This window comes from Puntigrus tetrazona, chromosome 4, assembly GCF_018831695.1.
Source record: "Puntigrus tetrazona isolate hp1 chromosome 4, ASM1883169v1, whole genome shotgun sequence".
Taxonomy (NCBI): Eukaryota; Metazoa; Chordata; class Actinopteri; order Cypriniformes; family Cyprinidae; genus Puntigrus; species Puntigrus tetrazona.
This window is the reverse complement of record NC_056702.1, coordinates 25,588,193-25,603,008: the sequence shown is the minus strand read 5'-3', so window position 1 is coordinate 25,603,008 and position 14,816 is coordinate 25,588,193. Positions and strand designations below refer to the sequence as shown.

Sequence of the window (14,816 nt, the reverse complement as noted above, 5' to 3'; positions counted from 1 at the left end):
ATGGTGATTTAATCCAACGATCAATTAACACACATCACATCAAATCCTGCAGATTATTATTGTGATAATATATTCTCAAATTCATGTTAACAACATCAGTATTGCTTGACTATGAGTATAATGTGTTTTAGCGTAGATTTCAATTGATGTACACTCTTATATCTGATTGTCACATTTAATAACAAATCGTTCAATCTCGTCATTATACATCCCTGTCACTGTATTCTTCAATAATGGTGATATGTGAAAGTTAATATTGTTTGCACACAAATATACCAAGAGTGTAACCCCATGCTGTAGCTACTGTACTGTCTAATGTATGTGCTGCTGAAGAAATCTCAGTAAACTGTTCAAATGAATTCCTGCCTTCATCTACTTTTCCTGAAGCCTGAAGGAATGAAAAAAATTGATTGTACTCTCACCGCTTTTTTTCAGGTAACGGAAGCTAAAGGCAAAGTTCCGCTGTCTTTCTCCTGGCACCCAACTGAAATTAACTGATGTTTGTCCAGCTTCGATGTCGATTGCAGATGGTGGTTCTGAAGAGAGAACAGGTAGATAACACAGTATAGTAGATCAATAAAGGTATATTGAGTCCTGTGACACGCTAAACATTGAGAATGCTGTCGTTTCACCTCCATCCAACAAGGTGGCGCCCTCCATTTCTATAGGCTCCCCATCACCAGCGGACGTGATTGCTCTGAGTTTGAAGTGGTAATGGATCTGAGGGTTCAGGTTCTTCAGTGTGAACTCAGTAACAGGGGGCAGGTTGAGGGACTCCATCAGCTGTGTGCTCGAAACTCCAGGCACAGCTAAACAGACGACAGCCACCCGTCAATGAACGAGAAGAACTTCTTCTTAAGTACATTAAATATCACAGACAGGTAGTCTTGTGGATAATTCATTACAAGTAACGTGGCGTGATTTTTTTCCAAGTAACCAATAGAGTAGTTACTTTGTTTCCTATGTATTGACTGACTGACAAGTGTAGAGGTTTTGTGAACATGACCTTACTGAACTAGCATTACAAAGTGAATATCATGTGTTTGTAAACTACAGAGCTCTATCCGTTCTATCAGCCGTAATTGAAATAATCCATAGTCGAAGACCTTTCACAGCCGCAAATATTTAAATCAACTCTCAAAATAATAAAACAAAGGAATGTGAATGGAAATTTTTAATGAAAGCTTTGGCCATTTGCAATCTATATTAATATTTTTTGTTACAGCAATAAGCAGTGATGTTTAAGTATATGATTCAGTAAGCTCTGTATTAATGATGCGTAGTTGAGTTTATATTCTGGCTTCATCTGCTACCTGTACAACATATATACTGAATTTCACCTTTTAATGTCTGTGTTTTACTACATTACTACTTAATGCCAACAGTCAGTGCTTTTACCCGCCGGGGGGTTCCTATAAGAGTGTGACGTCACGCGAAAACTTCTTTGTAGCATTAATTCACTGATACCGTATTATTTTCAAATAAACTGCATTTATAATGGTTGATTCCTGCAGATTCTCACTGGCTTTACTGTAGGGCACTTTCCAAGCTATCTGTATTATATGAAGTGCTAATAAACTTGAACTAACGTTCATAGTACTGTAGCAGGTAGCCTGTGAGCACTCCGTTGGGTTTGTCCGGAGCTTTCCAGCTCAGGGTGATCTCCGTCTCAGATGGGCTCTCGAAGGTCAGGGACGAAACTGGTCCGGGAGCTGGATGCCAGAAGAGCACAAGTTCAGATCATCTACATCCACATTCATAGAGGTTTTCATATCCGCTGTAAAAAGTGACCTTACCGCCCTCCGGAGTGCTAAAGTGATACGCCTTTGAATGTGGACCTTCACCTTTGCTGTTGAAAGGTGCAACTGTCAAAGTATAGTTCGAGTAAAACTGCAAGTCGCTCACGATCGTCTCCACTTTATCTCCATGAACCACAATGACTCTGTTCCTGTTCACCTCTGGTTCTTGCACCGGCAGGCCTCTTCGGCTGCGACTTCTGGGGCCTTTCTTTCTCAGATGGATCTTGAGAGAGAGAGGGAGAAAAACAGTTATAAGAATCAGCAGAACCTCTAGAAATGTTATGTTTTTTGTTCCCAGAATGTTCTGATAAGATTTTCTAAAAACATTGTAGAAATGCTTACTGGTAACATTTTAGAAGGATGCTTCTCACTGCACTAGATGTGGATGTGAAATTTTTGATTAAAATCAACCTTTGCTTGTCGTCAATCTCCATTGTCTTTAAATACCTCCAAAAAACAGCATTCACCTATTATAAAGCAAATTGACTTTATTTCTGTCAGACACTTACAAGAAAAGATTAACAGAGCTTTAGATGTTGACAGTTTTTTGAAAATAATAGTTTGGTTTGAAGTCTCCATGGTTGTGGTCAGGAATTGGGCCGTTGAACTTGACTTTTCATTTCCAGGTTTAGTTTGGTTGATATGTAACCATGTTTGTTATAGCCATTCATTTCATATTAGTAATGGGTTTTTTATGATGCACCCACAATGCATTAAAGTACGAAGCATGTCACCATTGCTGAAATTAATAACCTGAAGTTACTGAATTATTAGATTTTTTTTTTAATGATTGAAGAGATTTGATAGCAATACTACTGGCTTTTAATCTGAAAAACCTGCAATACCTGAAAAAGGGTAGGCAATAAATAATGTGCAACTGATACCATAGCTCAGATAACCAGGATGCTACATAATTATATTTTTAGCAATGTTAAATAAGCACTATTTTTTAATCACGTTTTCTTGTTGTTTCCATATAGCAAACATAGCTATCACAGTTAGAAAAAAACATTGAAAAGTCAAGACTATCCAAATACCAAACCAAATATAAATACAGTATATATGTGTGTGTGTGACAGAAATAAAGTCCATCTGATTTATAATTGGTGAAGCTGGACATGGAAATACCGTTTTAGAACAAAGGTTGTGTTTTACTTTAAACCAAAATTTGAAATCCACATCCAATGTCCAACGAGAAACTTCCCGCTAAAATCTTTTTTAGAATGATAGCAATATTCTTCTAATAATGTTAGCAATAAACATGTTTTTAGAGAATGTTATTTCTGAACTTAACATAATTGTCACAGAATATTCTTAAAACAACATGTCTTAAGTCTTGCTGACTTTATTCTGCGTAGAAACCCGTTGCACTAAACCATTTTAGTTTTTATACAGGATGAAAATAAACTGGTTAAGTTGTATGAAGTAAACTAATCAAGTTTACATTAGTAGTCTTTACAGATGCTTTATAAAGTAACTATTAAGTTAAATTATGTTAAGTTCAATTGAAGTAATGTGTTCTTTAAATGATACTTTGAAATGACATTCTCAAGTCTTCTCAACAGACCAGGCACCGGACGTGATGATGATTGTATATTAGTGATGAACACCTGCTGTCTAAGAATTACAGAGGATCAGATGTTTCAGTGGTTGGAGATCAATGATTGTTTTAGTTGGGCTCTTGACCCTTGACTTCTCGTGTCGGATCTGTCTCTGTAACTCTGGAAGTGAAGCTGTACTATCAAAGTAATCTGGTATTTAAATATATTACTATATAGACACAAGATGTATTGATGTATGTTCAGGTATTGTGTCACCAGCAGCTTAACAGTTCAAGTGATAAGTGTTCATGTCTAAAAGTCTTCAGTAGTTTTCTTCCTGCTTTTTTCCAAATGATTTTTGTGAAGTGCATTCATCATGAGTCACAAGGAGAAAGAATAAACCTTTCTGCTACTTAAAATCTGGCTGATCGCTTCAAAGCACATTACTTTGAATTAGTAAAAAGCTCAAGATCCCATGATTGTAGCATATTTTAACCAATAAAACATCGCCATCTGATCCTCTGTAATTCTCAATAACAGCAGGTGTTCATCACTAATACGCAATCATCATCACGTCCAATAAGAATTTATTTACAATAGTTAGAGTTAAAAGACATTTAAACAGTTAAAAATATTTAAAAATTGCCTGTTTCCTTGAAATTTTCTAGTAAAGTCAACCAATTGGGGTTCAGAGCGTGGGAGGACAGAAGGACAGAAACTATAAATGATGGTTTCTAGATCGTTTACCTTGTAGCCGAGTAAGTGTCCGCGGACAGACTCCATGGTGACTGGACTCCATCTCACCAGGACAGCAGTTTTGTTCAGCTCGGTCACTGCTACATCTGAAGGAGCTTCCAGAGGTACTGCAAGAAATCGAGAGCCTTTTCTATGAAACTGTCAAACGATTTTTAAGATTTTTTTTCTGGAAATGCTGTGCTAAGTTAAAGCAAAGCACAGGCTAAGCAGGAAACGATGGGGAACGCACAGTCTTCCCCCGAGTAGCCGATCTCAGCATCTGGTTCCGGTCCTGCTCCAAGCTCATTGACAGCCTGAACTTTAATCTCGAAGGGGATGAAGGTCCCGGTGCCGTTCACGATGAACGGAGGATTGGAGGCACTGCTTTCCTTCCAGTGTGGGCTCCTGCCAGAAGCTTGACGCCAGTAGATCTTGTACTTAAATTCTGGCCCGTTATATTGTCGTCGCTCCAGTTCCTGTCAAATGTAAACAAGAGAGATTAACTGTGACGACTGTGTCAAAATCATGTGTCTCTTTTGGAGTCCTGGGCAGCGAGCGTCCGCCAGACTTCAGCTCAAACGCCTGTCTGCACGGATCCACATGAGCTGTGTTCAACTGTGTTCAAGGAGACGTTAATCACCTGCCATGAAATGACCATAGTGTCGGGATCAGTAGACACCGTCGTCACGTTCTCTGGGTTCTTGTCAGGTTCTGTGTGCAGGAGAGATCATTAATACGAGGCTTTTTTCTTCTTTTAAGATTTATTTTTGCTGTATTATGATAGGACAGTTCTTAGAAATCAGGAAAGTTTAGCGAGTCTCAGGACTCAAACTCAGGACACTATGTGTTCAGCGCACTTACCTAAAAACACAATATAGCTTTTTTAAATGAACTAATTTAATTACACTTTATTTTGATAATCCACTTTAGACATTCTGCTAACTATACGTAACATTGTAACTGCATGTCCAGGATGTCAAACAATAACACATTTTGTGTCATTTAGAGAGAGATAGCACAGTGTGTTCAACATGATTTGTGTTAACTATCATCCAATCACATTGCTGCCTGCATCCCTTCACAAGCTCTTAACAACATTCATGCCACTTTTTTTTCATCCGTGGATGATGTGGATGCACTTCCCAGAGTGTTCTCAGATCATCCCGCTGGTTTCAACGACAATCCCAGAACACTTCCCGAGATGACCATGATGTGGATCCTTTATAGGGTTGAGAACCTTTAGATTAACACTGTTTTATCTGTTTGATCAAGCTAGATGTTAGATGTTTAGATGTTAGTGTTGTTTCAAAAACTTTCACCATCACAGCGCTCAGTGTTTGCTTTGGTTGTCACGTTAAACTTACAAAGACATAATTGTTCTTCACTTTCACTTTTATAATTGTGTATTTGCATTACTACAAAAAAAAAACAAAGAAAATATGATACTAGATGCAGGCATCAAGTAGTCAATACTTTTTGGAATTGACGCTGTTGAAAGTGGCAACAGTTTATTTCTAGAGGTTGTATAATTTATTTATGTTGCAGTGCATTCTGGGAGTCATGGATGAGTTTCATTAGGGCTGTCAAAAAGAGTGGTATGCGACTCATCTTAAAAATGGCAGAAAAAGAGACTGAAGGCTCAGAGTCAATCTTTCTTTGGTTTCTGGACTGTCAGAGGTAAAATTTTTGACAAAACCAATGTTGTGTAAGGAAATGCTGCTTTTTCACTCCACAACATCTAGCATGAGAGCATGCATGCAGTCTTGTCATCCCGAGGACTGAAACTATCAAAAGAAGAATTTAAGAAAAAACTGAAAATAAATAAATAAATATATATATATATATATATATATATATATATATATATATATATATATATATATATATATATATATTTTTTTTTTTTTTTTTTTTTTTTTGGAAATGCTGAGCTAAGGTAAAGCAAAGCACAGGGTAAAACTGAAACAGGAAATGATGGGGAACACACAATCTTCCCCCGAGTAGCTGATCTCAGCATCTGTGTTGTTTCTTTGGTTTCTGGAGTGTCAGAGGCGAAATTATTAACAAAACCGACGTCATGTGCAAGTCGTGTAAGAAACCGCTGCTATTTCACTCCACAACATCTAACATGAGAACGTACATGCAGACTTGTCATCCCGAGGACTTTTCTCAAGCATGTCATGACGAGATGCTCGCATTAAAGCAGTCCAGAGTAACGTCTGATATCATCTGCAAAGACATGTGCCCAATAAGTATAGATGGCGATGGCTTTCAAAGCTTTGTCCGAGCACTTAACCCACTATATAATCTTCCTTCTCTGGGCGATACTTTATGATAGCACTGCCAAGAGTGTGAAAGTCTTACTGGACAATCAATCTGTGGCCTCGACTTCTCTACACACAGACAGTCACTGCACATTTCATATCAGATGACTGGGAAATCAAAAACTATGTACTGAAAACAGAAGAGCTGAGAGAAAAACACAGCCGAAAGTAAATGAATGTATTTTGTAGGTTCTGGAGGAATTTGACATCAAACTGGAGTCTCTGATAATGCTGATAATTACTTGAAGGAAGTTGAGAGCCAAATAGATGTTGAGAGTCAATGTTCTGTGTTTGGTGCAGACGCGTGCACGCGGGACTTTGGAGCATGACATGGATATGTACACTATCCCATGACAAAAACCTTCTTAGTCGTAATCTAACAAAAGTTTTGATCTTTAAAAAGTTCAATAAAACATGCTATATTTGATCTGATTTATAATTATATTATTGCGCCCTCTTATGGTCATAGCTGATAATGCAGTGTTTTTCTCCTCTGGCAATTAAGAATTGCCTTTAAAATTGTTTAGCTTTCCTTCAGTAATTCTGCTTCTTAATGTTCTCATTGATTTGACTGTCATTGACTTTTAGAGCAAAACTATGACATAAATCATGATTTATGACACATTAGCATGTTAAATTTTAATGCACTAAGAAAAATAAAACACTGCTGTGAATTGAGTTAGCACGAAATGTGTTGTCCTTAACTAGACACACAGGTGTGTTCTTTTTTAACAAGTTGTGTTGTTTTTAACACATCTCTTTTAAGAGTGTAATACTCTAATGAGTTGACATGGAGTCACTTTCTAAAGCGGACTATCAAAATTAAGTTTCTACCAATTCATAAATCTCCACCTTGGAGAGATACATTTTCTCATGAGATTTGGGTGAAACTTCCATTGCAGAATTGAACACTTTTTTTCCCCACAATCCTATGCCAGTTTGGATGTCAGGGAAATGCATCTTGATTTATGAATATTTAGATAACTGGACTAGAAAATGCAGAGGAAGAAAACTCAGTTTTGCGGTGAAAAACATTTCCATGTGCCGTGGAAATATAGTGTTATGTTATTACAGTATAGAATTATAGTAGCGAGTTTGAATCCCAACTCGAGGACCTTTCCTGATCCCATCTCCCTCTCTCTCCCAATCTGAATCATTACACTGACACTGATCTAAATAATGAAAGAATCAATCATAAGAAGGGCTCAGAGGGTCTTACTGGCTGCTGGTGTGCTGTAAGAGTCTGAGGGAGGACTGAACTCGCTCATTCCTATTGCATTGACCGCTCTGACCCGGAAGTGATATGTGCTGTACGGCTGCAGGTGGATCTCCAGGTGTCTGACGTCTTGAGCGACTCTTCTGTACTCCTCCCAGTGGCCCTTGTCTGGATTATGCTCCTCCTTCTTTTCAATAACAAACTCTGATGGGGAACAGAGATGAAGAGATGAAGATCCAAAAGAAAACTCATTATCCCATTGAAAAGAGAGGCTTGTTTCGACGATTTGATATAAGGGGCGCTCCACAATGCCTTTTTGTAAAGAAATTAGAAGTAAGCATAGAAAAATCCAAGGCCACACTAAAGATGAACAAATTACTGAAGTTTATAATAAAACAGAGGTCTAATGCTGGTGTCAGGAGCACAGATTACCAGATACAGGACTGTTGTTTTCAGCGCCTGGCATCCAGGACAGCGTGACTCTACGCTCCTTCTTCTCAGACAGCTCCAGAGAGTGAGGAGAAGCCGGCTTATCTGAGGAGCGTCCGACACGTCAGCGTCTTTCAGAAGCAGGGCGATGTGAAACACTGTATGTGGTGACAGTGACGGACTCACCCTGTACCGTGATGGAGCCGGTGGCACTGACCGAGTCCAGTTTAGTGCTGATCTCACAGCTGTAGACCCCCGAGTCCTCCATACGAACATCAGTGATCTTCAGAGAGCCATCTGGGTATTCAGTGTACCTGCAACCATTGACATTAATCTCCAGCAAATCCACAGCAGGAAAACATCGCTCTTATGAGCAGCAGTGCCATGAAGAGAGTGGGAATGTTTGGTTAATTAGCTGATACAGGCATCTCGAAAGAGAGCAGCCAGTGGATGATAAAATGTGAATGAACTTTTACACAGTTTACTCAAAATAAACACAAAAAGCCACAAAATCAACAGAAACTGGACAATCAGCTTTGACAGCAGTTTGACCACTTAGTTATCTGCTGATAAAGAGAAGTTCAAAAGAGCAGAGATGTGTTTACTTGTCATCATTAGCAGAGGATGTGAGCTTGTGTTTGTCCTTCTTCCACTGAATTGTGGGTTGTTTTAACTTGTGGTCCACTGTATATTTGCACTGTAAAACAGCATCGTCTCCACGTAAAACCCGCAGATCCTGAGGAGACTCCACAATCTTAGTTCTGTCTGGAGACAATAACACGAAACCTCATCAATGTGGCATACAGGAGAAAGATTCAGTGATTCAGACATGTCCTTTTTTTGGATGCAAAGTAGATTTTTTGGGAATCTGTGATACTTTTTTTTCTTTCATTCTATGAAATCTTTTCTAACAAAAGATGTATTTACTATGACTATCCAGTTAACACATCCTTGCTGGATAAAAGTATTAATTTCTTAACAAAAACAAATGACTGACCCCAACATTTGAACAGTAGTCAGGAGCGCTTCTTCATCAAAGTGTGAAAGGGAGGATTTTTTTAAATGTATTTTGATCTAATAAATAAAGTCTTCATGAGCGTAAGAAACTTATTTAAAAAAAACACCAACATGAAAATCATTCTTATCCCAGACTTTTGAATGGCGCTACATGCATGTTGTGTGAAGTGTGTGTGTGTGTGTGTGTGTGTGTGTGTGAAACGCATGGATTCAGACTTACTCAAGACATCCAGCTCAGCATTGATGCTCTTGTTGCTGTGTTTCACTGAGCATGTGTAAATGCTGCTGTCATCTTCAGTCACATCACTGATCTGAAGGTTTCCATCGCTCGTCTGAGACATTTTAGCATTGGCCAGAGCTGGTCCAGAGTTTAAGATCTCCCTGCATACATTCAGAGCCACCGTGTTATACACACATCCTCCGAAAGCTGCATTATAAGTCAGATCTTTTTTCTAGTGTTTTATAACATGGGTTGTAAAATAATTCTATTTGTATTATAAAAAATGGGTCTTTTCATTAAACACTACAAAGATGACATGAGTCATTGCATCTCACTTAAGGTTTAGTAGATTTTTTTATATGCTTAATAGTTTCACTTATAATGCTAGCAAAGTTTTTTGCACAGAAATCAAAAATATATTTGTGAGAAGTTATGCTTTTTAACTGGCTAATGCCGTTGCATACAGTTTAGCATCCTATTCTATTCATGCCTTGCCTATAAGGGGATATTTTAAGCCAAGAAACATGCAGCTAGGGATACACTAAAATTAAAATTGTTGGCCAAAGCTGAACATGTTTTTTTCATTTTCACCATACATTTTGACAGTTTTTGTCACAATTGTACAATTTAAATAGCCAAGATTTTTGTCACAAAACAACTATTTAATAATATTTACTTAACATTAAACAATATACTTATTACTATACCAACAAAGCAATGTTTCATTTAAAATGAATAAGTTAGAAACATTTTCAAGACCACGTTTTTGAATAAAGCATGTTTTTTTTTACTGTACAAATAAACACAGTCTTGCTGAGCACAAGAGAATTCCGATTTGAACACTTTGTTTAGGTGTTATTATAAATGTATTAATAGTGCTGTTGTAATAGTGCTGTTGTAATAATTATTATAATTATTACAGTCTTGCCTTTCTTGTTGTTTTTTAAAAATGTGCATGAAAATATTACTGAGCAGCTGACTAGTAACAATGTTTCAGTGCAGAACCAGACTTTGTATCCTGGTTCACAAGCAGATAGGCCGCGAGTTCCTGCAGCACGTGCATGTATTTGAATACAACGGTCTGCGGTTTGTTTACGATTCATTCATTTTTAAATTCGTTCATCAGCCACCCTTCCTCTCCCCATCGGAGACACGATGTAGTTCTAAACGATGACGGTGCTTGTAACAGTGTCTACTGCATGTATTGACGGCTTCCGTGAGTCCATGTCCGTGCTGTCCCTGTATACGTCCAGATGCGGAAAGTATAACACGGGCCTTATTTACTACCAACGTGCACCTATACTTAATCACATGCAGAACATACGGTGTATCCCTAACAAAAACCATGAAGGAAAACTAACCTTTCATACCACGACTTCTTTAAAACTTCCAAATGCGTTCAAAAGTGAAGAAAGCCCAGACTCACCATTCGACTTTAGGTAGTGGGGAGCCAAACGTTCGACACAGCAGCAGAACGGTTTGTCCTTCTGTGGCCTGGTACTGCAGCTCGTCCGCCGTCAGGATCTGAGGAGGCAGCTCTGTCAGACAGACACAGATCAGTGACAGCAGGAATCCATTCAGTTTTAAACACAAACCCGTTTTCAGTCCCCTTTAATATCAGGTGACCTTAACTACATTTAATACTTTTAATATAACGCACTTATTGTGTACATATAGTCAAAGAAAATACCTGCATGGTGATAAATCTGTAACTAATTTCTGTAATTACATTTATAGTTACAAAGATCCATCCCTTACATCTTAACCCAGAACACCATACCTGTATCCCTCAATACAATATGAACACAGTAAGTACATTGTAATATTTTCTGATGTAAGTACACAGTAGTTAAGGCCCGCTTTCCCAGGCTCTCTGCTGCGTGGAGTGAACACATGCACATTGGATGAAATGGTGCTCACCAACTACATGGACATGTGTGTTGACCAGGATATTGCCGTGTTTATTGGCGGCCTCGCACTGATAGACGGCTGTATCGCTGTATTGAACATTGGTCAGGATCAGTGTCCCTGAACTCACATGACGTCTCGGGTCCGAGTCCGTCCCTGCCACACACAGACACCAGAAAAACTCAAGCTCAGAGTCTGTCCACACAGAAAAAACACTACAAGAGGTCTTAGAGTTACCAAAAAAAAAGATTCACGCATTTCCTATTGGGTGGAAGGTTAAAAAAGGTTCTTCTGCTAGGTAATCTCACTCTCTCTAGTTTTCAGTTGTTTTGTAAGTTTGTTTTTAATGGTGGGTGTTGGTTGCCAGTAACACATATGTTCTGAAACTTAGTAATTCGAAAATTGCGATTTCGATGAATTGTGCAGCCCTAATTCAGCTATACATTTCATTCCATATTAACAAAGCTGAGCGTGAGAACCTGCGATGGGAACGCCGTTGATGCTCCAGCTGATGTTCGGGGTCGGGATTCCCTCTGCCTGACAGTCCAGCTTCACCATCTCTCCCGGGGCGTACAGGTGGTCCTCCGGACGCCTGGTCCAATACGGAGCAGCTGCCAGCCATTACAAAAGCGTGTTATCTGTGGGGTGTATACTGTGCCACCTGTCAGTGTCTGAGGAGTGTGTGTTTCTTACCCTCCACCGTGACAGCGTAGTGGTGTTTGACGGAGCCCTGGCTATTCTGGGCAGTGCATGTGTACTCGCCGTCATCCATCTCCGACACGCTCTGGATCTGGAGCCAGCGGCCGTAGTTCAGCGTCTGGGCCCGTGCAGGGGACAAAGGACTGTCCATCCGCTCCCACTGCACCTCTGGAGTGGGGCTTAAACAGAAGAAAACTGACCCTTAAACACAAACGATCAGCTCCACCGACAGAGAACAAGAGCCATTCTTCACAATAAAGCCAACACGCTCTGATCCTGCTGTAGATGAAAGAATCCGTTAAACGCACAAATTTAAATCTGAGTTCATTTGGTTTTACAGTGTGTTTCTTCCATTTGATTCATGTGGATTATATTTACAATGTCTTTATGTATTACTTTAATATTGCCGCTTCTCCTTATTGTCTCAATGTCGCTTTGTCTCAACATAAAATTGTACAGTTGTACTGTTATATACACAATATTATATTCAATATACATTACAGGCAGCATGTTTTCACCTTTTTAGCGGATTTATTTAAACATCACTATCCATTGGATGGTTTGAATCTATGAATGTGATTTTTGATCTTCAGAGAGCACCTGACACATCCTCATGTGCCATGTTTTATTAAAACATTTCAACTGGCTAAATAATTGTAAAGCACAGTAGATATGTGCAGCACACAAGTCTAATTCAAACGTTACTTGGAGTATATTTGTTGCTGTCAGCTGAAGAGTGCATGCAATATTTCTGAACCAAATCATCTGTCAATAAATCAGACTAATTTGGTAAACTTGTCTTATGAAACAGGCTCCAGATGTCAGTCAGTGTTTAGCTGATAGTAAACTCAGTGGCTGAATACTCACAGGCCTTCGGGGATGCACTCTAGAGTCAGCGTTTGGCCCCTGAGCACCAGGTAAGAGCTGTGGGAGCCTGCGGGCTTCTGAAGCTGGGGCCGCCGGTTCTTCACCACAGAATTTGCTGTGAAAGCAGAAAAATACAAGTCAACGCTGCGTTTCTGAATGTCCTTTACACACAGCACAAGGGTTTTGTTCTTGTAATATTGCTGTATTTGAAACAACATGCAGAGAAAAGCTGAGCTGTGTCTAAATCAGAAGACAGTTGACTCACAGGGCGTGACGCTGATGGAGATGGGTTCTTTAGGGAGGATGACGCTGGCGTTGATGTAGTGAGCGTTGCAGGTGTAGTCTTCTCTGTTGTCACTCACTAGTAAGTTGGCAAAGTGCAGATTTCCATCAAGACTGGTGGTCACACGCTTGTTCAGAGGGATGTGGCGCAGCTCTGAACAACAGACACACAATAAACAGAGAGAGGGATTCGATTGAATCAATTATAGTATTGCACAGGACAATTTGATTTGGCAAAAGCAGATTGAACGGGACTTACGCATGTCCATCCAGTGTATTTTGGGAGTGACAGAACTCTTGGGAGGGTTACAGTAGAGGACTGTGCTTTCTCCCTCCTCAAACGATCTTCTTTTCTGCCTCTTCTCTTTGGCCAAGGTTGGGATGGCTGTGAAACAGGTAGAATATCTGTTTCACAATTCTCACTGTATATCCAAGGTTTGTGCAGCGGCTCTAATGACACATCAGTATGAGCAGAGCAACATTCACGCATAACATAATTCAGTCATAAAACTTTGAAATGCTGTTGTCACTTAAACTTACAGCACTCAATGTATACGTGACCCCAGGCTGCTCTTTTTCTGCTTTTGGACTGAATACTGACCTGATCCTTCTGGTGCCACAGAGTCTGCTCACTAACAGAGATATTGATCTGTCCTTCATTTTTTTTCCTCCAGCTGACTTAAAACACACGTCCATAATGGACATGGATTTTTGCATGTAAATGGCAGTCACAGAGGCTTACTTTGGACAGTCACATGCACAAATTGGGCACAGCCTGTGCAGAGAACATGCCTTTTTCCTTAAATTCCCTTCAGTAAATCAATGCTATTAATCACCCCTTGCGTCTGTCTCTACTTTCTATCTTTAAACATTTAGCTACTTAAATGTATTAAATAGAGTGTATGAATCTTGTTGAATCTGCTCAAACATTTGCCATAGTCATATCCCTGTCACTAAGGTAAAATATATAAAACCAGCTAAAACAAGTCTAGGCAGGTTGTCTGGTTTTAGCTCGTCTTCCAGATTGATCTTAGCTGGTTTAAGCTGGTCAGCAGGCTGGTTTTTGAGGGGTTTGGTCCACATTTCCAGCCTGCCAGGCTAGTCTTTGCTGGGAGATGACCAGCTAAAACCAGCTTCTTCCAGCTTAGACCAGCTAACCAGCCTTGGCTGGTTTTAGCTGTTTTTTTTTCAGCAGGGTAAGAAATGTCTTCTTTGATTTATGATTGCTGATACACTTGTTAACATTTAATCACATTACATAGTCGCATGGTTAATGTTTGCGCTGTTAATATGTACACGTTCGGTAATTTTTAAATCTAGCTTGTCACCTTCAAATGTATAAACAAAGTAAAACATGGTTTTACTACTGTAGTAACTAAAACAAACAATAATCAGAATCAGATCACTGTTAAAATGCAGGGATTATGGACTGGTTTTGTGGTTGAGTGCAGCTGTTGTGAAAAATGGTTTCTATGCTTTATACATCAGGCTTTTCCACCGAGACGCTGTGGTTGTGGTGTTTGAGGAGAGACTCACACTCTGTGATCAGGTGCACCAGGTCTGAGACGGCTGTTCCCAGCTCATTGGCCACATAGCAGCGGTATGAACCCTGATAGGTCCGGAGCTCCTCCGTATCATCTGCTATCAGGGTCCCGGATTCATACAGTTCCCTCCTAAACTCTTTGCCATCTTTGACCCAGCGGAAACTGTCAGTGAGAGGCAAATTTAGTGAGAAAGACAAATTTAAACACACATACATGTACAGAAGTTCACTAGCCT

At 39.5% G+C, this 14,816-nt stretch overlaps 1 protein-coding gene across 3 annotated transcripts in view; it reads right to left on the bottom strand.

Moving 5' to 3' along the window:
* Positions 1–14,816, bottom strand: part of l1camb (L1 cell adhesion molecule, paralog b) — a 36,769-nt gene that overhangs the window by 6,837 nt on the left and 15,116 nt on the right. For all 3 annotated transcript variants that reach the window (XM_043236418.1, XM_043236419.1, XM_043236420.1), the window contains 20 exons: positions 14,574–14,743; positions 13,297–13,422; positions 13,021–13,191; positions 12,756–12,870; positions 11,883–12,067; positions 11,669–11,800; positions 11,202–11,345; positions 10,708–10,819; positions 9,282–9,442; positions 8,650–8,809; positions 8,231–8,358; positions 8,048–8,149; positions 7,619–7,819; positions 4,716–4,786; positions 4,326–4,551; positions 4,088–4,203; positions 1,797–2,022; positions 1,590–1,712; positions 633–809; positions 423–536 (listed from right to left, as the gene is read on the bottom strand). In XM_043236418.1, the coding sequence (XP_043092353.1) occupies positions 423–536; positions 633–809; positions 1,590–1,712; positions 1,797–2,022; positions 4,088–4,203; positions 4,326–4,551; positions 4,716–4,786; positions 7,619–7,819; positions 8,048–8,149; positions 8,231–8,358; positions 8,650–8,809; positions 9,282–9,442; positions 10,708–10,819; positions 11,202–11,345; positions 11,669–11,800; positions 11,883–12,067; positions 12,756–12,870; positions 13,021–13,191; positions 13,297–13,422; positions 14,574–14,743 (2,960 nt within the window). The remainder of the gene's footprint in view (positions 1–422; positions 537–632; positions 810–1,589; positions 1,713–1,796; positions 2,023–4,087; positions 4,204–4,325; positions 4,552–4,715; positions 4,787–7,618; positions 7,820–8,047; positions 8,150–8,230; positions 8,359–8,649; positions 8,810–9,281; positions 9,443–10,707; positions 10,820–11,201; positions 11,346–11,668; positions 11,801–11,882; positions 12,068–12,755; positions 12,871–13,020; positions 13,192–13,296; positions 13,423–14,573; positions 14,744–14,816) is intronic.